Here is a 17,419-nt window from a genome sequence, read left to right on the forward strand (position 1 = left end):
GACTATGGAGCTCTCTATATTCTTTACTGTAAGAGCAGTGACACTATGGAACTCTCTATATTCTTTACTGTGAAAGCAGTGACATAGTATGGAACTCTGCCACATGATGCTGTCAGGGCTGATTCATTATATAAGTACAGGGGAGGCCCGGATGCTTCTCTGCAAATATAATGTTACAACTTGTGGGCACTAGATGACGTGATAGGACGCAGATCACCATAGTGGAGTCGGGAAGGAAATTCCTCCCTGTGATGGGGCATCTGCTTCATGGGGGGGGAGTGCCTTCCTCTGGATGAGCACAGCAGGGTAATAGGTAGAGATGAGCGAACCGGTTCGCCCGGTATGGGATCGGTTCGGATTTTCCCAAAAATCTGAGTCCGATCGGATTTGGATTTTTGGAAATCCGTTCCGATTTTTTTTTTTCTTGCTTTCTAAAATGGCAGCCGCCATTGTAGAAATCGGGACGTGTTCCGGGCGGGAAAAGCGCTTTCCCATGATGCCCGGAACACATCTAATCAGCAGGGATCTTGTACTAGCCCACCCCCTGTGTGACGTCGGTATTGCTTTAAAAGGAACGGTCACATGACCGCACCACGCAGAGTGTAGAGGGAGAGAGAGAGCAAGCTGCTGCTGTTGTGTACTACAGACTACTGAGAAGATATTGTGGGAAAGGAAATTGTGATTGAGAGAGAAATATAGAAAGGGCGAAAGATAGATAGATTAGGCATAGGACAGCAAAGGGTGCACAGAACCAAAACGTGCAGTACAGATATACAAGTCCTATACTTCAGATAGTGTGTATATCACATCTGTCTTATCCTGAGAGACAAAAATAACTGGTTCAGGTGTATAGCATTGTATCTTAAAAAAAAGTGCTATATATATATGGACAATTTCTATACTTGGACCCTTCTGATTGAAAGTGTGTATATCACATCCGTCTTATCCTGAGAGACTAAAATACCTGGTTCAGGTGTATAGCATTATATCTTAAAAAAAGAGCTATATACCCAATTGTTGACTACTGTTGCTCCTGCCTGGCCTCCCTGTTGGCTACTGCTGCTCCTGCCTGGCCTCCCTGTTGGCTACTGCTGCTCCTGCCTGGCCTCCATGTTGACTACTGCTGCTCCAGTACTGGTCTCAAATGACTATTGCTGGACTTCCACTGGCCTCCAATGACTACTGCTGCTCCAGTACTGGTCTCAAATGACTATTGCTGGACTTCCACTGGCCTCCAATGACTACTGCTGCTCCTTCACTGCATTTGTGACCTTTTTCCTGCATAGACCCTGTAATGGTGAGTTTCCCGCATAGACCCTGTAATGGTGAGTTTCCCGCATAGACCCTGTAATGGTGAGTTTCCTGCATAGACCCTGTAATGGTGAGTTTCCCCCATAGACCATGTAATGGTGAGTTTCCTGCATAGACCCGGTAATGGTGAGTTTCCCGCATAGACCCTGTAATGGTGAATTTCCTGGATAGACCCTGTAATGGTGGATTTCCTGCATAGACCCTGTAATGGTGAGTTTCCTGCATAGACCCTGTAATGGTGAGTTTCCCCCATAGACCCTGTAATGGTGAGTTTTCCGCATAGACCCTGTAATGGTGAATTTCCTGCATAGACCCTGTAATGGTGAGTTTCCCCCATAGACCCTGTAATGGTGAGTTTTCCGCATAGACCCTGTAATGGTGAATTTCCTGCATACACCCTGTAATGGTGAGTTTCCTGCATAGACCCTGTAATGGTGAGTTTCCTGCATAGACCCTGTAATGGTGAGTTTCCTGCATAGACCCTGTAATGGTGAATTTCCCGCATAGACCCTGTAATGGTGAGTTTCCCGCATAGACCCTGTAATGGTGAGTTTCCTGCATAGACCCTGTAATGGTGAGTTTCCCGCATAGACCCTGTAATGGTGAGTTTCCTGCATAGACCCTGTAATAGTGAATTTCCCGCATAGACCCTGTAATGGTGAGTTTCCTGCATAGACCCTGTAATGGTGAGTTTCCTGCATAGACCCTGTAATGGTGAGTTTCCCCCATAGACCCTGTAATGGTGAGTTTCCTCTATAGACCCTGTAATGGTGAGTTTCCTGCATAGACCCTGTAATGGTGAGTTTCCTGCATAGACCCTGTAATGGTGAGTTTCCCGCATAGACCCTGTAATGGTGAGTTTCCTGCATAGACCTTGTAACAGGGCCGTCTTTCCCATTGGGCAGGGTAGGCGGCCGCCTGGGGGCCTATGACTCATGGGGGGCCCCAGTGGCAGTTGCCTACCCTGCAGAAAGGGAAAGACTCCCCCAAACACAAACACTTATGGCCCGTGGCTTTTACTGCTACTCTGCAGACATGCCGTGTTCAGGGAAGCTGATGAGCCACGCTGTGCCCCCCCCCCTCTCCCCATGAACGCTTATGGACCACTGACTTTTAAATTCCGCGCACAGGCACGTCTGCTTCCCTGAGGTCCCTTTCGGCGACTGACGTCACTTCCTGGACGTTCCGCTGAGGATCCAGGAGCCACCGCAGCTGCTGGGTACCGGAGCTCCTGAAGGAAGAAGACTTTGCTGGGGAGCAATGTTTGAGGTGAGTATATATTTTTTTCCCCACATGGGGCTGCCCAGCACAAGGTTAGGGGGGAGGGGGGAGGGGGATGCGGGGACTTGATCTTGGGTCGGGGGGCCCAGTTCACAGCTGTGCCCAGGGGCCCAGAGTTTTGTTAAGACGGCCCTGCCCTGTAATTGTAAATTTCCTGCATAGACCCTGTAATGGTGAGTTTCCTGCATAGACCCTGTAATGGTGAGTTTCCTGCATAGACCCTGTAATGGTGAGTTTCCCGCATAGACCCTGTAATGGTGAGTTTCCCCCATAGACCCTGTAATGGTGAGTTTCCTGCATAGACCCTGTAATGGTGAGTTTCCCGCATAGACCCTGTAATGGTGAGTTTCCCGCATAGACCCTGTAATGGTGAGTTTCCCGCATAGACCCTGTAATGGTGAGTTTCCCGCATAGACCCTGTAATGGTGAGTTTCCTGCATAGACCCTGTAATGGTGAGTTTCCTGCATAGACCATGTAATGGTGAGTTTCCCGCATAGACCCTGTAATGGTGAGTTTCCCCATAGACCCTGTAATGGTGCGTTTCCCGCATAGACCCTGTAATGGTGAGTTTCCCCCATAGACCCTGTAATGGTGAGTTTCCCGCATAGACCCTGTAATGGTGAGTTTCCTGCATAGACCCTGTAATGGTGAGTTTCCTGCATAGACCCTGTAATGGTGAGTTTCCTGCATAGACCCTGTAATGGTGAGTTTCCCCCATAGACCCTGTAATGGTGAGTTTCCCGCATAGACCCTGTAATGGTGAGTTTCCCGCATAGACCCTGTAATGGTGAGTTTCCCGCATAGACCCTGTAATGGTGAGTTTCCCGCATAGACCCTGTAATGGTGAGTTTCCTGCATAGACCCTGTAATGGTGAGTTCCCCCATAGACCCTGTAATGGTGAGTTTCCTGCATAGATCCTGTAATGGTGAGTTCCCCCATAGACCCTGTAATGGTGAGTTTCCCGCATAGACCCTGTAATGATGAGTTTCCCGCATAGACCCTGTAATGGTGAGTTTCCTGCATAGACCCTGTAATGGTGAGTTCCCCCATAGACCCTGTAATGGTGAGTTTCCTGCATAGATCCTGTAATGGTGAGTTCCCCCATAGACCCTGTAATGGTGAGTTTCCCGCATAGACCCTGTAATGATGAGTTTCCCGCATAGACCCTGTAATGGTGAGTTTCCTGCATAGACCCTGTAATGGGTCGAGATATCGGAAAGATAACGATGTTACTGACATGTAGAGCCCTTAATTCAACCGAATACACTACCCCCGTATCATATAGATGCTTTACACTATGAAATCCGAAATTCCGGTCAAACAACCTTTTGAAAAGTTGGCTCATCTCTAGTAATAGGCTGAACTTGATGGACTCTTGTCCTTCTTCCAACCTTAGTGACTATGTAACCCCCTACGTGCAGTGGCCTCACATATGAAGTCTATTGGCAATAATGTTTATGGAGTTTGATAAAGTTTATTTTTTTAAAATGCAGCACAAAACTCCAGCTCCTTATTATTATGGATGAACAATGAGACGTATTAGTCTAAAAAATTGTTAAAAATTAAGAAAGAAAAAAGAACTTTGGCATTTGTGGAACCCTAACGCCTCATAGAACAATAAAAGTAACGGCCATTGTAGCGTGCCAAGTATTCTCCCTCATACATCCCCACGATTCACGGCCACGATTCACGGCCACATTCTTCATCAACGGGTCGGTTATTTTGGATACAATTGCCAAACATTTCATTGTTTTTTATTTTTACATTTCGGCCATTGTCCTGCAGATCGGTGACGCCATATGCCGCCATCCACACTCTGCAGCTTTACTCTAGAATCAGCAACAACCCAGAAGAACATACAGGGCTGGAATAGTCTATGGAGCGCCCCCGAGAGGCAAAGCGGACAACTACATGCAGCTAAAACAATCACTGCCGGTCCACAATCTGCACAAGTAGAGACGAGCAAACAGCAAACTGAGATTCCTCAACTGAGATTTGTTTCAAACTTTGCAAAAAGTTCTGTTCAGGATCAAACCAAACTTTTTGGAACAAATTCTGTTCTGCCAATCACTGACTGAGACGTCCCAGCACCGCGGCCAGTGATTGGCTGAGCGGGCTAAAATTCTCAAGACAAGGGTGACAGACGCTTATCCAATCACTGGCTGCGGTGCTGGGACGTCTCAGTCAGTGATTGGCAGAGATCAGAGAGGAGGAGGATGCTGGGGGAGCGCGGACAGGAGAGTACTGATGACCAGAAGAGCTGAACGTCTGCAATCGTTAGTTTAAGGTTCGATTCGGGTGAACCAGGACATAATGCTAAAGATCAGTGAAGCAACCGAACCGCATCTTTGTGCACAAGTATCCAGGAAAGCATGACCACTAAACTCTGAAGATTTTTATTTTTTCCATCCAAAAGTAAAATATTAAAAATGTCCTTAATGGAAGTGCTGGCGGATTCTCCTCCAGACACAGAAAAACTTCTTAGGGTACAAACACACACACCGTATACGCAGCGTATTTACTGCTGCAATACGGAGCAGATACGCAGCAGATTAGATCTAAATAACTGAACACAGCATCAAATCTGCTGCGTATCTGCTGCGTATCTGCTGCGTATACGTCGTGTGGGTTTGTACCCTTACTAACAACGGAGATACAACTAACAATACTATAAAAATGGACGGTCCCTTTAAGACCTTCCTCAACGCAGAATCTATAAAGTGAAGGAACTAATATATAACAAGTACACAAAGCGTACAGCGTCCATCACAAGGGCTGTTATCCTGCGCTATGAGATGTATTGGGAGGTGCCCAACCAGGGCTACTAATATATATATACATACATATACATACACAGACAAATCTCATCCACTGTCACTTCTACTGCAAAACATAAAAGTGCTGTATACAGGAAAGAAGAATACGCTCAGCAATATAACAGAACACAATAATACAGCAATAACAATAGAGAACCGGAGCCCTCTATAGTATACAGCAATATATATATATCCCCCTCCTGTACACATGTATAGTATACAGCAGTATATATATATCCCCCTGTACACGTGTATAGTATACAGCAGTATATATATATCCCCCTGTACACATGTATAGTATACAGCAGTATATCACCCCTGTACACATGTATAGTATACAGCAGTATATCCCCCAGTACACATGTATAGTATACAGCAGTATATATATATATATATATATATATATATATATCCCTGTACACATGTATAGTATACAGCAGTATATCCCCCTGTACACATGTATAGTATACAGCAGTATATATATCCCTGTGTACAGTACAGATGTATAGTATACAGCAGTATATATATCCCTGTGTACAGTACAGATGTATAGTATACAGCAGTATATATATCCCTGTGTACAGTACAGATGTATAGTATACAGCAGTATATATATATCCCCCTGTACACATGTATAGTATACAGCAGTATATCACCCCTGTACACATGTATAGTATACAGCAGTATATCCCCCAGTACACATGTATAGTATACAGCAGTATATATATATATATATATATATATATATATATATATATATATATATATATATATATATCCCTGTACACATGTATAGTATACAGCAGTATATCCCCCTGTACACATGTATAGTATACAGCAGTATATCCCCCTGTACACATGTATAGTATACAGCAGTATATATATCCCTGTGTACAGTACAGATGTATAGTATACAGCAGTATATATATCCCTAGGTACAGTACAGATGTATAGTATACAGCAGTATATATATATCCCTGTGTACAGTACAGATGTATAGTAGACAGCAGTATATATATATATCCCTGTGTACAGTACAGATGTATAGTATACAGCAGTATATATATCCCTGTGTACAGTACAGATGTATAGTATACAGCAGTATATATATCCCTGTGTACAGTACAGATGTATAGTATACAGCAGTATATATATATCCCTGTGTACAGTACAGATGTATAGTATACAGCAGTATATATATATCCCTGTGTACAGTACAGATGTATAGTATACAGCAGTATATATATCCCTGTGTACAGTACAGATGTATAGTAGACAACAGTATATATATATCCCTGTGCACAGTACAGATGTATAGTATACAGCAGTATATATATATATCCCTGTGTACAGTACAGATGTATAGTAGACAGCAGTATATATATATCCCTGTGTACAGTACAGATGTATAGTATACAGCAGTATATATATCCCTCTGTACAGATGTATAGTATACAGCAGTATATATATCCCTCTGTACAGATGTATAGTATACAGCAGTATATATATCCCTATGTACACATGTATAGTATACAGCAGTATATATATATCCCTGTGTACAGTACAGATGTATAGTATACAGCAGTATATATTTTCCTATGTACAGTACAGATGTATAGTATACAGCAGTATATATATCCCTCTGTACACATGTATAGTATACAGCAGTATATATATATCCCCCTGTACACATGTATAGTATACAGCAGTATATATATATCCCTATGTACAGTATAGATGTATAGTAGACAGCAGTATATATATATCCCTGTGTACAGTACAGATGTATAGTATACAGCAGTATATATATCCCTATGTACAGTACAGATGTATAGTAGACAGCAGTATATATATATCCCTGTGTACAGTACAGATGTATAGTATACAGCAGTATATATTTTCCTATGTACAGTACAGATGTATAGTATACAGCAGTATATATATCCCCTGTACACATGTATAGTATACAGCAGTATATATATATCCCTGTGTACAGTACAGATGTATAGTATACAGCAGTATATATATCCCTCTGTACACATGTATAGTATAGAGCAGTATATATATCCCTCTGTACAGATGTATAGTATACAGCAGTATATATATATCCCCCTGTACACATGTATAGTATACAGCAGTATATATATATCCCTGTGTACAGTACAGATGTATAGTATACAGCAGTATATATATCCCTCTGTACACATGTATAGTATAGAGCAGTATATATATATCCCCCTGTACACATGTATAGTATACAGCAGTATATATATATCCCTGTGTACAGTACAGATGTATAGTATACAGCAGTATATATATCCCTCTGTACAGATGTATAGTATACAGCAGTATATATATCCCCTGTACACATGTATAGTATACAGCAGTATATATATATCCCTGTGTACAGTACAGATGTATAGTATAGAGCAGTATATATCCCTCTGTACAGATGTATAGTAGACAGCAGTATATATATATCCCCCTGTACACATGTATAGTATACAGCAGTATATATATCCCTAGGTACAGTACACATGTATAGTATACAGCAGTATATATATATCCCTATGTACAGTACAGATGTATAGTAGACAGCAGTATATATATATCCCTGTGTACAGTACAGATGTATAGTATACAGCAGTATATATATATCCCTGTGTACAGTACAGATGTATAGTATAGAGCAGTATATATATCCCTCTGTACAGATGTATAGTAGACAGCAGTATATATATATCCCCCTGTACACATGTATAGTATACAGCAGTATATATATATCCCTGTGTACAGTACAGATGTATAGTATACAGCAGTATATATATCCCTCTGTACACATGTATAGTATACAGCAGTATATATATAAATCCCTCTGTACAGATGTATAGTATACAGCAGTATATATATATCCCTGTGTACAGTACAGATGTATAGTAGACAGCAGTATATATATATATCCCTGTGTACAGTACAGATGTATAGTATACAGCAGTATATATATATCCCTGTGTACAGTACAGATGTATAGTAGACAGCAGTATATATATCCCTGTGTACAGTACAGATGTATAGTATACAGCAGTATATATATCCCTCTGTACACATGTATAGTATACAGCAGTATATATATATATCCCTATGTACAGTACAGATGTATAGTATACAGCAGTATATATATCCCCCTGTACAGATGTATAGTATACAGCAGTATATATATATATCCCTGTGTACAGTACAGATGTATAGTATACAGCAGTATATATATATCCCTGTGTACAGTACAGATGTATAGTATACAGCAGTATATATTTTCCTATGTACAGTACAGATGTATAGTATACAGCAGTATATATATATCCCTGTGTACAGTACAGATGTATAGTAGACAGCAGTATATATATATATCCCTGTGTACAGTACAGATGTATAGTATACAGCAGTATATATATATCCCCCTGTACACATGTATAGTATACAGCAGTATATATATATCCCTGTGTACAGTACAGATGTATAGTAGACAGCAGTATATATATATATCCCTGTGTACAGTACAGATGTATAGTATACAGCAGTATATATATATCCCCCTGTACAGATGTATAGTATACAGCAGTATATATATATCCCCCTGTACACATGTATAGTATACAGCAGTATATATATATCCCTGTGTACAGTACAGATGTATAGTAGACAGCAGTATATATATATATCCCTGTGTACAGTACAGATGTATAGTATACAGCAGTATATATATCCCCCTGTACACATGTATAGTATACAGCAGTATATATATCCCCCTGTACACATGTATAGTATACAGCAGTATATATATATCCCTATGTACAGTATAGATGTATAGTAGACAGCAGTATATATATATCCCTGTGTACAGTACAGATGTATAGTATACAGCAGTATATATATATCCCTGTGTACAGTACAGATGTATAGTATACAGCAGTATATATATCCCTATGTACAGTACAGATGTATAGTATACAGCAGTATATATTTTCCTATGTACAGTACAGATGTATAGTATAGAGCAGTATATATATATCCCTGTGTACAGTACAGATGTATAGTATACAGCAGTATATATATATCCCTGTGTACAGTACAGATGTATAGTATACAGCAGTATATATATCCCTATGTACAGTACAGATGTATAGTATACAGCAGTATATATATATCCCTGTGTACAGTACACATGTATAGTATACAGCAGTATATATATATCCCCCTGTACACATGTATAGTATACAGCAGTATATATATATCCCTGTGTACAGTACAGATGTATAGTAGACAGCAGTATATATATATATCCCTGTGTACAGTACAGATGTATAGTATACAGCAGTATATATATATCCCCCTGTACACATGTATAGTATACAGCAGTATATATATATCCCTATGTACAGTATAGATGTATAGTAGACAGCAGTATATATATATCCCTATGTACAGTACAGATGTATAGTAGACAGCAGTATATATATATCCCTGTGTACAGTACAGATGTATAGTATACAGCAGTATATATATATCCCTGTGTACAGTACAGATGTATAGTATAGAGCAGTATATATCCCTCTGTACAGATGTATAGTAGACAGCAGTATATATATATCCCCCTGTACACATGTATAGTATACAGCAGTATATATATATCCCTGTGTACAGTACAGATGTATAGTATACAGCAGTATATATATCCCTCTGTACACATGTATAGTATACAGCAGTATATATATAAATCCCTCTGTACAGATGTATAGTATACAGCAGTATATATATATCCCTGTGTACAGTACAGATGTATAGTAGACAGCAGTATATATATATATCCCTGTGTACAGTACAGATGTATAGTATACAGCAGTATATATATATCCCTGTGTACAGTACAGATGTATAGTATACAGCAGTATATATATCCCTGTGTACAGTACAGATGTATAGTATACAGCAGTATATATATATCCCTGTGTACAGTACAGATGTATAGTATACAGCAGTATATATTTTCCTATGTACAGTACAGATGTATAGTATACAGCAGTATATATATCCCTCTGTACACATGTATAGTATACAGCAGTATATATATATATCCCTATGTACAGTACAGATGTATAGTATACAGCAGTATATATATCCCCCTGTACAGATGTATAGTATACAGCAGTATATATATATATCCCTGTGTACAGTACAGATGTATAGTATACAGCAGTATATATATATCCCTGTGTACAGTACAGATGTATAGTATACAGCAGTATATATTTTCCTATGTACAGTACAGATGTATAGTATACAGCAGTATATATATATCCCTGTGTACAGTACAGATGTATAGTAGACAGCAGTATATATATATATCCCTGTGTACAGTACAGATGTATAGTATACAGCAGTATATATATATCCCCCTGTACAGATGTATAGTATACAGCAGTATATATATATCCCCCTGTACACATGTATAGTATACAGCAGTATATATATCCCTGTGTACAGTACAGATGTATAGTAGACAGCAGTATATATATATATCCCTGTGTACAGTACAGATGTATAGTATACAGCAGTATATATATATCCCCCTGTACACATGTATAGTATACAGCAGTATATATATATCCCTATGTACAGTATAGATGTATAGTAGACAGCAGTATATATATATCCCTGTGTACAGTACAGATGTATAGTATACAGCAGTATATATATATCCCTGTGTACAGTACAGATGTATAGTATACAGCAGTATATATATCCCTATGTACAGTACAGATGTATAGTATACAGCAGTATATATATCCCCCTGTACACATGTATAGTATACAGCAGTATATATATATATCCCTGTGTACAGTACAGATGTATAGTATACAGCAGTATATATATATCCCTGTGTACAGTACAGATGTATAGTATACAGCAGTATATATATCCCTATGTACAGTACAGATGTATAGTATACAGCAGTATATATTTTCCTATGTACAGTACAGATGTATAGTATACAGCAGTATATATATCCCTATGTACAGTACAGATGTATAGTATACAGCAGTATATATATCCCCCTGTACAGATGTATAGTATACAGCAGTATATATATATATCCCTGTGTACAGTACAGATGTATAGTATACAGCAGTATATATATATCCCTGTGTACAGTACAGATGTATAGTATACAGCAGTATATATATCCCTATGTACAGTACAGATGTATAGTATACAGCAGTATATATATCCCTCTGTACAGATGTATAGTATACAGCAGTATATATTTTCCTATGTACAGTACAGATGTATAGTATACAGCAGTATATATTTTCCTATGTACAGTACAGATGTATAGTATACAGCAGTATATATATCCCTATGTACAGTACAGATGTATAGTATACAGCAGTATATATTTTCCTATGTACAGTACAGATGTATAGTATAGAGCAGTATATATATATCCCTGTGTACAGTACAGATGTATAGTATACAGCAGTATATATATATCCCTGTGTACAGTACAGATGTATAGTATACAGCAGTATATATATCCCTATGTACAGTACAGATGTATAGTATACAGCAGTATATATATATCCCTGTGTACAGTACACATGTATAGTATACAGCAGTATATATCCCTGTGTACAGTACAGATGTATAGTATACAGCAGTATATATATATCCCCCTGTACACATGTATAGTATACAGCAGTATATCACCCCTGTACACATGTATAGTATACAGCAGTATATCCCCCAGTACACATGTATAGTATACAGCAGTATATATATCCCTGTGTACAGTACAGATGTATAGTATACAGCAGTATATATATCCCTAGGTACAGTACAGATGTATAGTATACAGCAGTATATATATATATCCCTGTGTACAGTACAGATGTATAGTATACAGCAGTATATATATCCCTGTGTACAGTACAGATGTATAGTATACAGCAGTATATATATATCCCTGTGTACAGTACAGATGTATAGTAGACAGCAGTATATATATATATCCCTGTGTACAGTACAGATGTATAGTATACAGCAGTATATATATCCCTGTGTACAGTACAGATGTATAGTATACAGCAGTATATATATATCCCCCTGTACACATGTATAGTATACAGCAGTATATATATATCCCCCTGTACACATGTATAGTATACAGCAGTATATATATATATATATATATATATATATATATATCCCTGTACACATGTATAGTATACAGCAGTATATCCCCCTGTACACATGTATAGTATACAGCAGTATATATATATCCCCCTGTACACATGTATAGTATACAGCAGTATATATATATATATATATATATATATATATATCCCTGTACACATGTATAGTATACAGCAGTATATCCCCCTGTACACATGTATAGTATACAGCAGTATATATATCCCTGTGTACAGTACAGATGTATAGTATACAGCAGTATATATATCCCTAGGTACAGTACAGATGTATAGTATACAGCAGTATATATATATCCCTGTGTACAGTACAGATGTATAGTAGACAGCAGTATATATATATATCCCTGTGTACAGTACAGATGTATAGTATACAGCAGTATATATATCCCTGTGTACAGTACAGATGTATAGTATACAGCAGTATATATATATCCCCCTGTACACATGTATAGTATACAGCAGTATATATATATCCCCCTGTACACATGTATAGTATACAGCAGTATATATATATATATCCCTCTGTACACATGTATAGTATACAGCAGTATATATATATCCCCCTGTACACATGTATAGTATACAGCAGTATATATATCCCTGTGTACAGTACAGATGTATAGTATACAGCAGTATATATTTTCCTATGTACAGTACAGATGTATAGTATAGAGCAGTATATATATCCCTGTGTACAGTACAGATGTATAGTATACAGCAGTATATATATCCCTCTGTACAGATGTATAGTATACAGCAGTATATATATATATCCCTGTGTACAGTACAGATGTATAGTATACAGCAGTATATATATATCCCTGTGTACAGTACAGATGTATAGTATAGAGCAGTATATATATATATATCCCTGTGTACAGTACAGATGTATAGTATACAGCAGTATATATTTTCCTATGTACAGTACAGATGTATAGTATAGAGCAGTATATATATATCCCTGTGTACACATGTATAGTATACAGCAGTATATATATATACGGGGTGTGGAGCACATACAGACACTTACGTGCGGCACAGTGCACAGAGCTGTGTGTGACAGACAGCGGGCCCTGGTGTCCTCTGCACATGTGCTGGGCGGGGACTATAGAGCTGCCACCAATCACTGTGAAGCCTGCCCGTGACGTAACGCTGCCTGCCAGTGTTAACTCTTAGTGTGCCGGCCTAAATTCTCTACCTGGTAGATTCACCTCAGGCAGCAGAAAAATCTAGAATCAACCCTGATAATAAATATATATATACAAGGAATAATATATAACAGCTGTCAGCGCGCGTACACACTGATATAATGTCTGTCAGCTGTCACCTAATGTTATGTATGTGAGGCAGGGCCATTTCCGAGCACACAGGCCCACTCTCCGCGCGGTGATAAGTTATGAGAGGATGGTGTGAGCGCAGAACGGCCACATGTTGTATCATCACGGCCATGACTGGAAGTACAGATAATAACACAGTAAATGGGCTCAGAAGCTTCTGTCTCTGTACTGTGTATCTGAGCTGCAGTTACAGGTCCTTACCACTACACAGTGTACAGAGACAGAAGCTTCCGGTCACCGTGCTGTGTATCTGAGCTGCAGTTACAGGTCCTCACCACTACACAGTGTACAGAGACAGAAGCTTCCGGTCACCGTGCTGTGTATCTGAGCTGCAGTTACAGGTCCTTACCACTACACAGTGTACAGAGACAGAAGCTTCCGGTCACCGTGCTGTGTATCTGAGCTGCAGTTACAGGTCCTTACCACTACACAGTGTACAGAGACAGAAGCTTCCGGTCACCGTGCTGTGTATCTGAGCTGCAGTTACAGGTCCTTACCACTACACAGTGTACAGAGACAGAAGCTTCCGGTCACCATGCTGTGTATCTGAGCTGCAGTTACAGGTCCTTACCACTACACAGTGTACAGAGACAGAAGCTTCCGGTCACCGTGCTGTGTATCTGAGCTGCAGTTACAGGTCCTCACCACTACACAGTGTACAGAGACAGAAGCTTCCGGTCACTGTGCTGTGTATCTGAGCTGCAGTTACAGGTCCTTACCACTACACAGTGTACAGAGACAGAAGCTTCCGGTCACCGTGCTGTGTATCTGAGCTGCAGTTACAGGTCCTTACCAATACACAGTGTACAGAGACAGAAGCTTCCGGTCACCGTGCTGTGTATCTGAGCTGCAGTTACAGGTCCTTACCACTACACAGTGTACAGAGACAGAAGCTTCCGGTCACCATGCTGTGTATCTGAGCTGCAGTTACAGGTCCTTACCACTACACAGTGTACAGAGACAGAAGCTTCCGGTCACCGTGCTGTGTATCTGAGCTGCAGTTACAGGTCCTCACCACTACACAGTGTACAGAGACAGAAGCTTCCGGTCACCGTGCTGTGTATCTGAGCTGCAGTTACAGGTCCTTACCACTACACAGTGTACAGAGACAGAAGCTTCCGGTCACCGTGCTGTGTATCTGAGCTGCAGTTACAGGTCCTTACCACTACACAGTGTACAGAGACAGAAGCTTCCGGTCACCGTGCTGTGTATCTGAGCTGCAGTTACAGGTCCTTACCACTACACAGTGTACAGAGACAGAAGCTTCCGGTCACCGTGCTGTGTATCTGAGCTGCAGTTACAGGTCCTTACCACTACACAGTGTACAGAGACAGAAGCTTCCGGTCACCGTGCTGTGTATCTGAGCTGCAGTTACAGGTCCTTACCACTACACAGTGTACAGAGACAGAAGCTTCCGGTCACCGTGCTGTGTATCTGAGCTGCAGTTACAGGTCCTTACCACTACACAGTGTACAGAGACAGAAGCTTCCGGTCACCGTGCTGTGTATCTGAGCTGCAGTTACAGGTCCTTACCACTACACAGTGTACAGAGACAGAAGCTTCCGGTCACCGTGCTGTGTATCTGAGCTGCAGTTACAGGTCCTCACCACTACACAGTGTACAGAGACAGAAGCTTCCGGTCACCGTGCTGTGTATCTGAGCTGCAGTTACAGGTCCTTACCACTACACAGTGTACAGAGACAGAAGCTTCCGGTCACCGTGCTGTGTATCTGAGCTGCAGTTACAGGTCCTTACCACTACACAGTGTACAGAGACAGAAGCTTCCGGTCACCGTGCTGACTTTAACCCTTAGACGACCCAGGGCGTATAGTTACACCATGGAAGTCTGTCCCCAGACGACCTAGGGCATAACTCTACGTCCTGGGTGGTTCTCCGGCTATGAAGCGTGCTCCGGAGCGGAGCGCGCTTCATAGCAGGTGGGGGCCGGCTGCAATCAGCAGCCGGGACCTCACCGGTAATGACACGCTGCAGCGATCGCGCTGCCGCGTGTCATTAACTCCTTAAACGCCGCAATGGCGCTTTAAGTGCCGTTTAAGTGTAAGTGACAGGGGGAGCCCCCTGTCACTTACTGATCGGGACCCCCGCAGTGTGACTGCGGGGGTCCCGATCAGTAAAACGGACCGCCGGAGGTCTCTCACCTGCGTCCGTGCGGTCCGATCGGCGATCTGCTACACTGAGCCTGCACAGCAGATCGCCGATAACACTGATCAATGCGAGGCCTATGGCCACAGGCAGGCTCAATGAGCAGATCGCCGATAACACTGATCAATGCGAGGCCTATGGCATAGCAATCATCAGTGTAGAAATCCAAGTAGTGTATGTACAAGTCCCCCAAAGGGACTTCAAATGTGTAAAAAAAAAAAAGTTAAAAACACTAACACACTACCCCAAAACCCCTCCCCCAATAAAAGTCAAAATCACCCCCCTTTCCCATTATATAAATAAAACATATATAAAAAAATAAACATATAATATACTGTAGCGTGCGTAATTGTCCGATCTATTAAAGTATAACAAGCGTCATTGCGAATGGCGAACGGCGTACACGAAAAGAGGGGAAAAAGTGCGCGGATTACCAATTTAATGTTACATTATATATAAAAAAAAATTATAAAAAGTGATCAAAATGTCCGATCTTCACAAATATGGTATTAATAAAAACTAGAGATCATGGCGGAAAAAAAGACACCCCATACAGCCCCGTAGGTGAAAAAATAAAACTGGTATAAGCCCGCTTTCTGACACAGAACTCCGTGCGGCCCTTAAGGCTTCCAAGTCCGGGAAAGCACCGGGCCCTGACGGATTCTCCCTGGGATATTATAAGGCACTCGAACCACTACTAACCCCCCACTTCCTAGAGGCCTTCAATTCACTCCCTGGGGGCCCCTCGCTCCCCTCTGACACCACTAGGGTGGTCATTTCGGTCATCCCTAAAGAGGGGAAGGACCATTCCCTTTGTGCCAGCTACAGGCCAATATCCCTTTTAAATGTTGACCTGAAGCTGTTCGCAAAGATCCTGGCCTCTAGACTGTCTCCCCTCCTTGGGGGCGCCGTTCACCTAGATCAGACGGGATTCTTGCCGGGACGTGAAGCCCGGGACAATACCATTCGTGCAGTTGACCTGGTCCATCATGCCTCGGCCCACCGCACCCCGTTCATGCTTCTTTCTACAGACGCCGAAAAGGCTTTCGACCGTGTCAACTGGACGTTTATGGAGGAGACCTTGCGGGCCTTAGGTTTGGGTCCAAATTTTTTATCTTGGATTCTGTCCCTTTACTCCAACCACTCTGCCACTGTCCGGGTGAACGGCGTCCTCTCAGACCGCTTTCCTATCTACAACGGCACAAGACAGGGGTGTCCTCTCTCTCCCCTCATCTTTGTGT

General features: G+C 41.1%; 1 protein-coding gene across 2 annotated transcripts in view; it reads right to left on the reverse strand.

The window, feature by feature from the left end:
* The window catches only part of EPM2A (EPM2A glucan phosphatase, laforin), a 62,924-nt gene extending 48,669 nt beyond the window's left edge, over positions 1 to 14,255 (reverse strand). Inside the window, exon 1 of one of the 2 annotated variants that reach the window (XM_069954847.1) lies at positions 14,217 to 14,255. Coding sequence is in view for 1 of the 2 variants with exons in the window: in XM_069954846.1 (XP_069810947.1) it covers positions 13,709 to 13,769 (61 nt within the window). In the remaining variant the exon portion in view is untranslated. Of the gene's footprint in view, positions 1 to 13,708; positions 13,770 to 14,216 lie in introns of those variants that run through there. The other variant, XM_069954846.1, reaches the window with a different exon arrangement.
* Between the last annotated feature and the right edge of the window lie 3,164 nt (positions 14,256 to 17,419).

Source organism: Dendropsophus ebraccatus, chromosome 15 (genome assembly GCF_027789765.1).
Source record: "Dendropsophus ebraccatus isolate aDenEbr1 chromosome 15, aDenEbr1.pat, whole genome shotgun sequence".
Classification (NCBI taxonomy): Eukaryota; Metazoa; Chordata; class Amphibia; order Anura; family Hylidae; genus Dendropsophus; species Dendropsophus ebraccatus.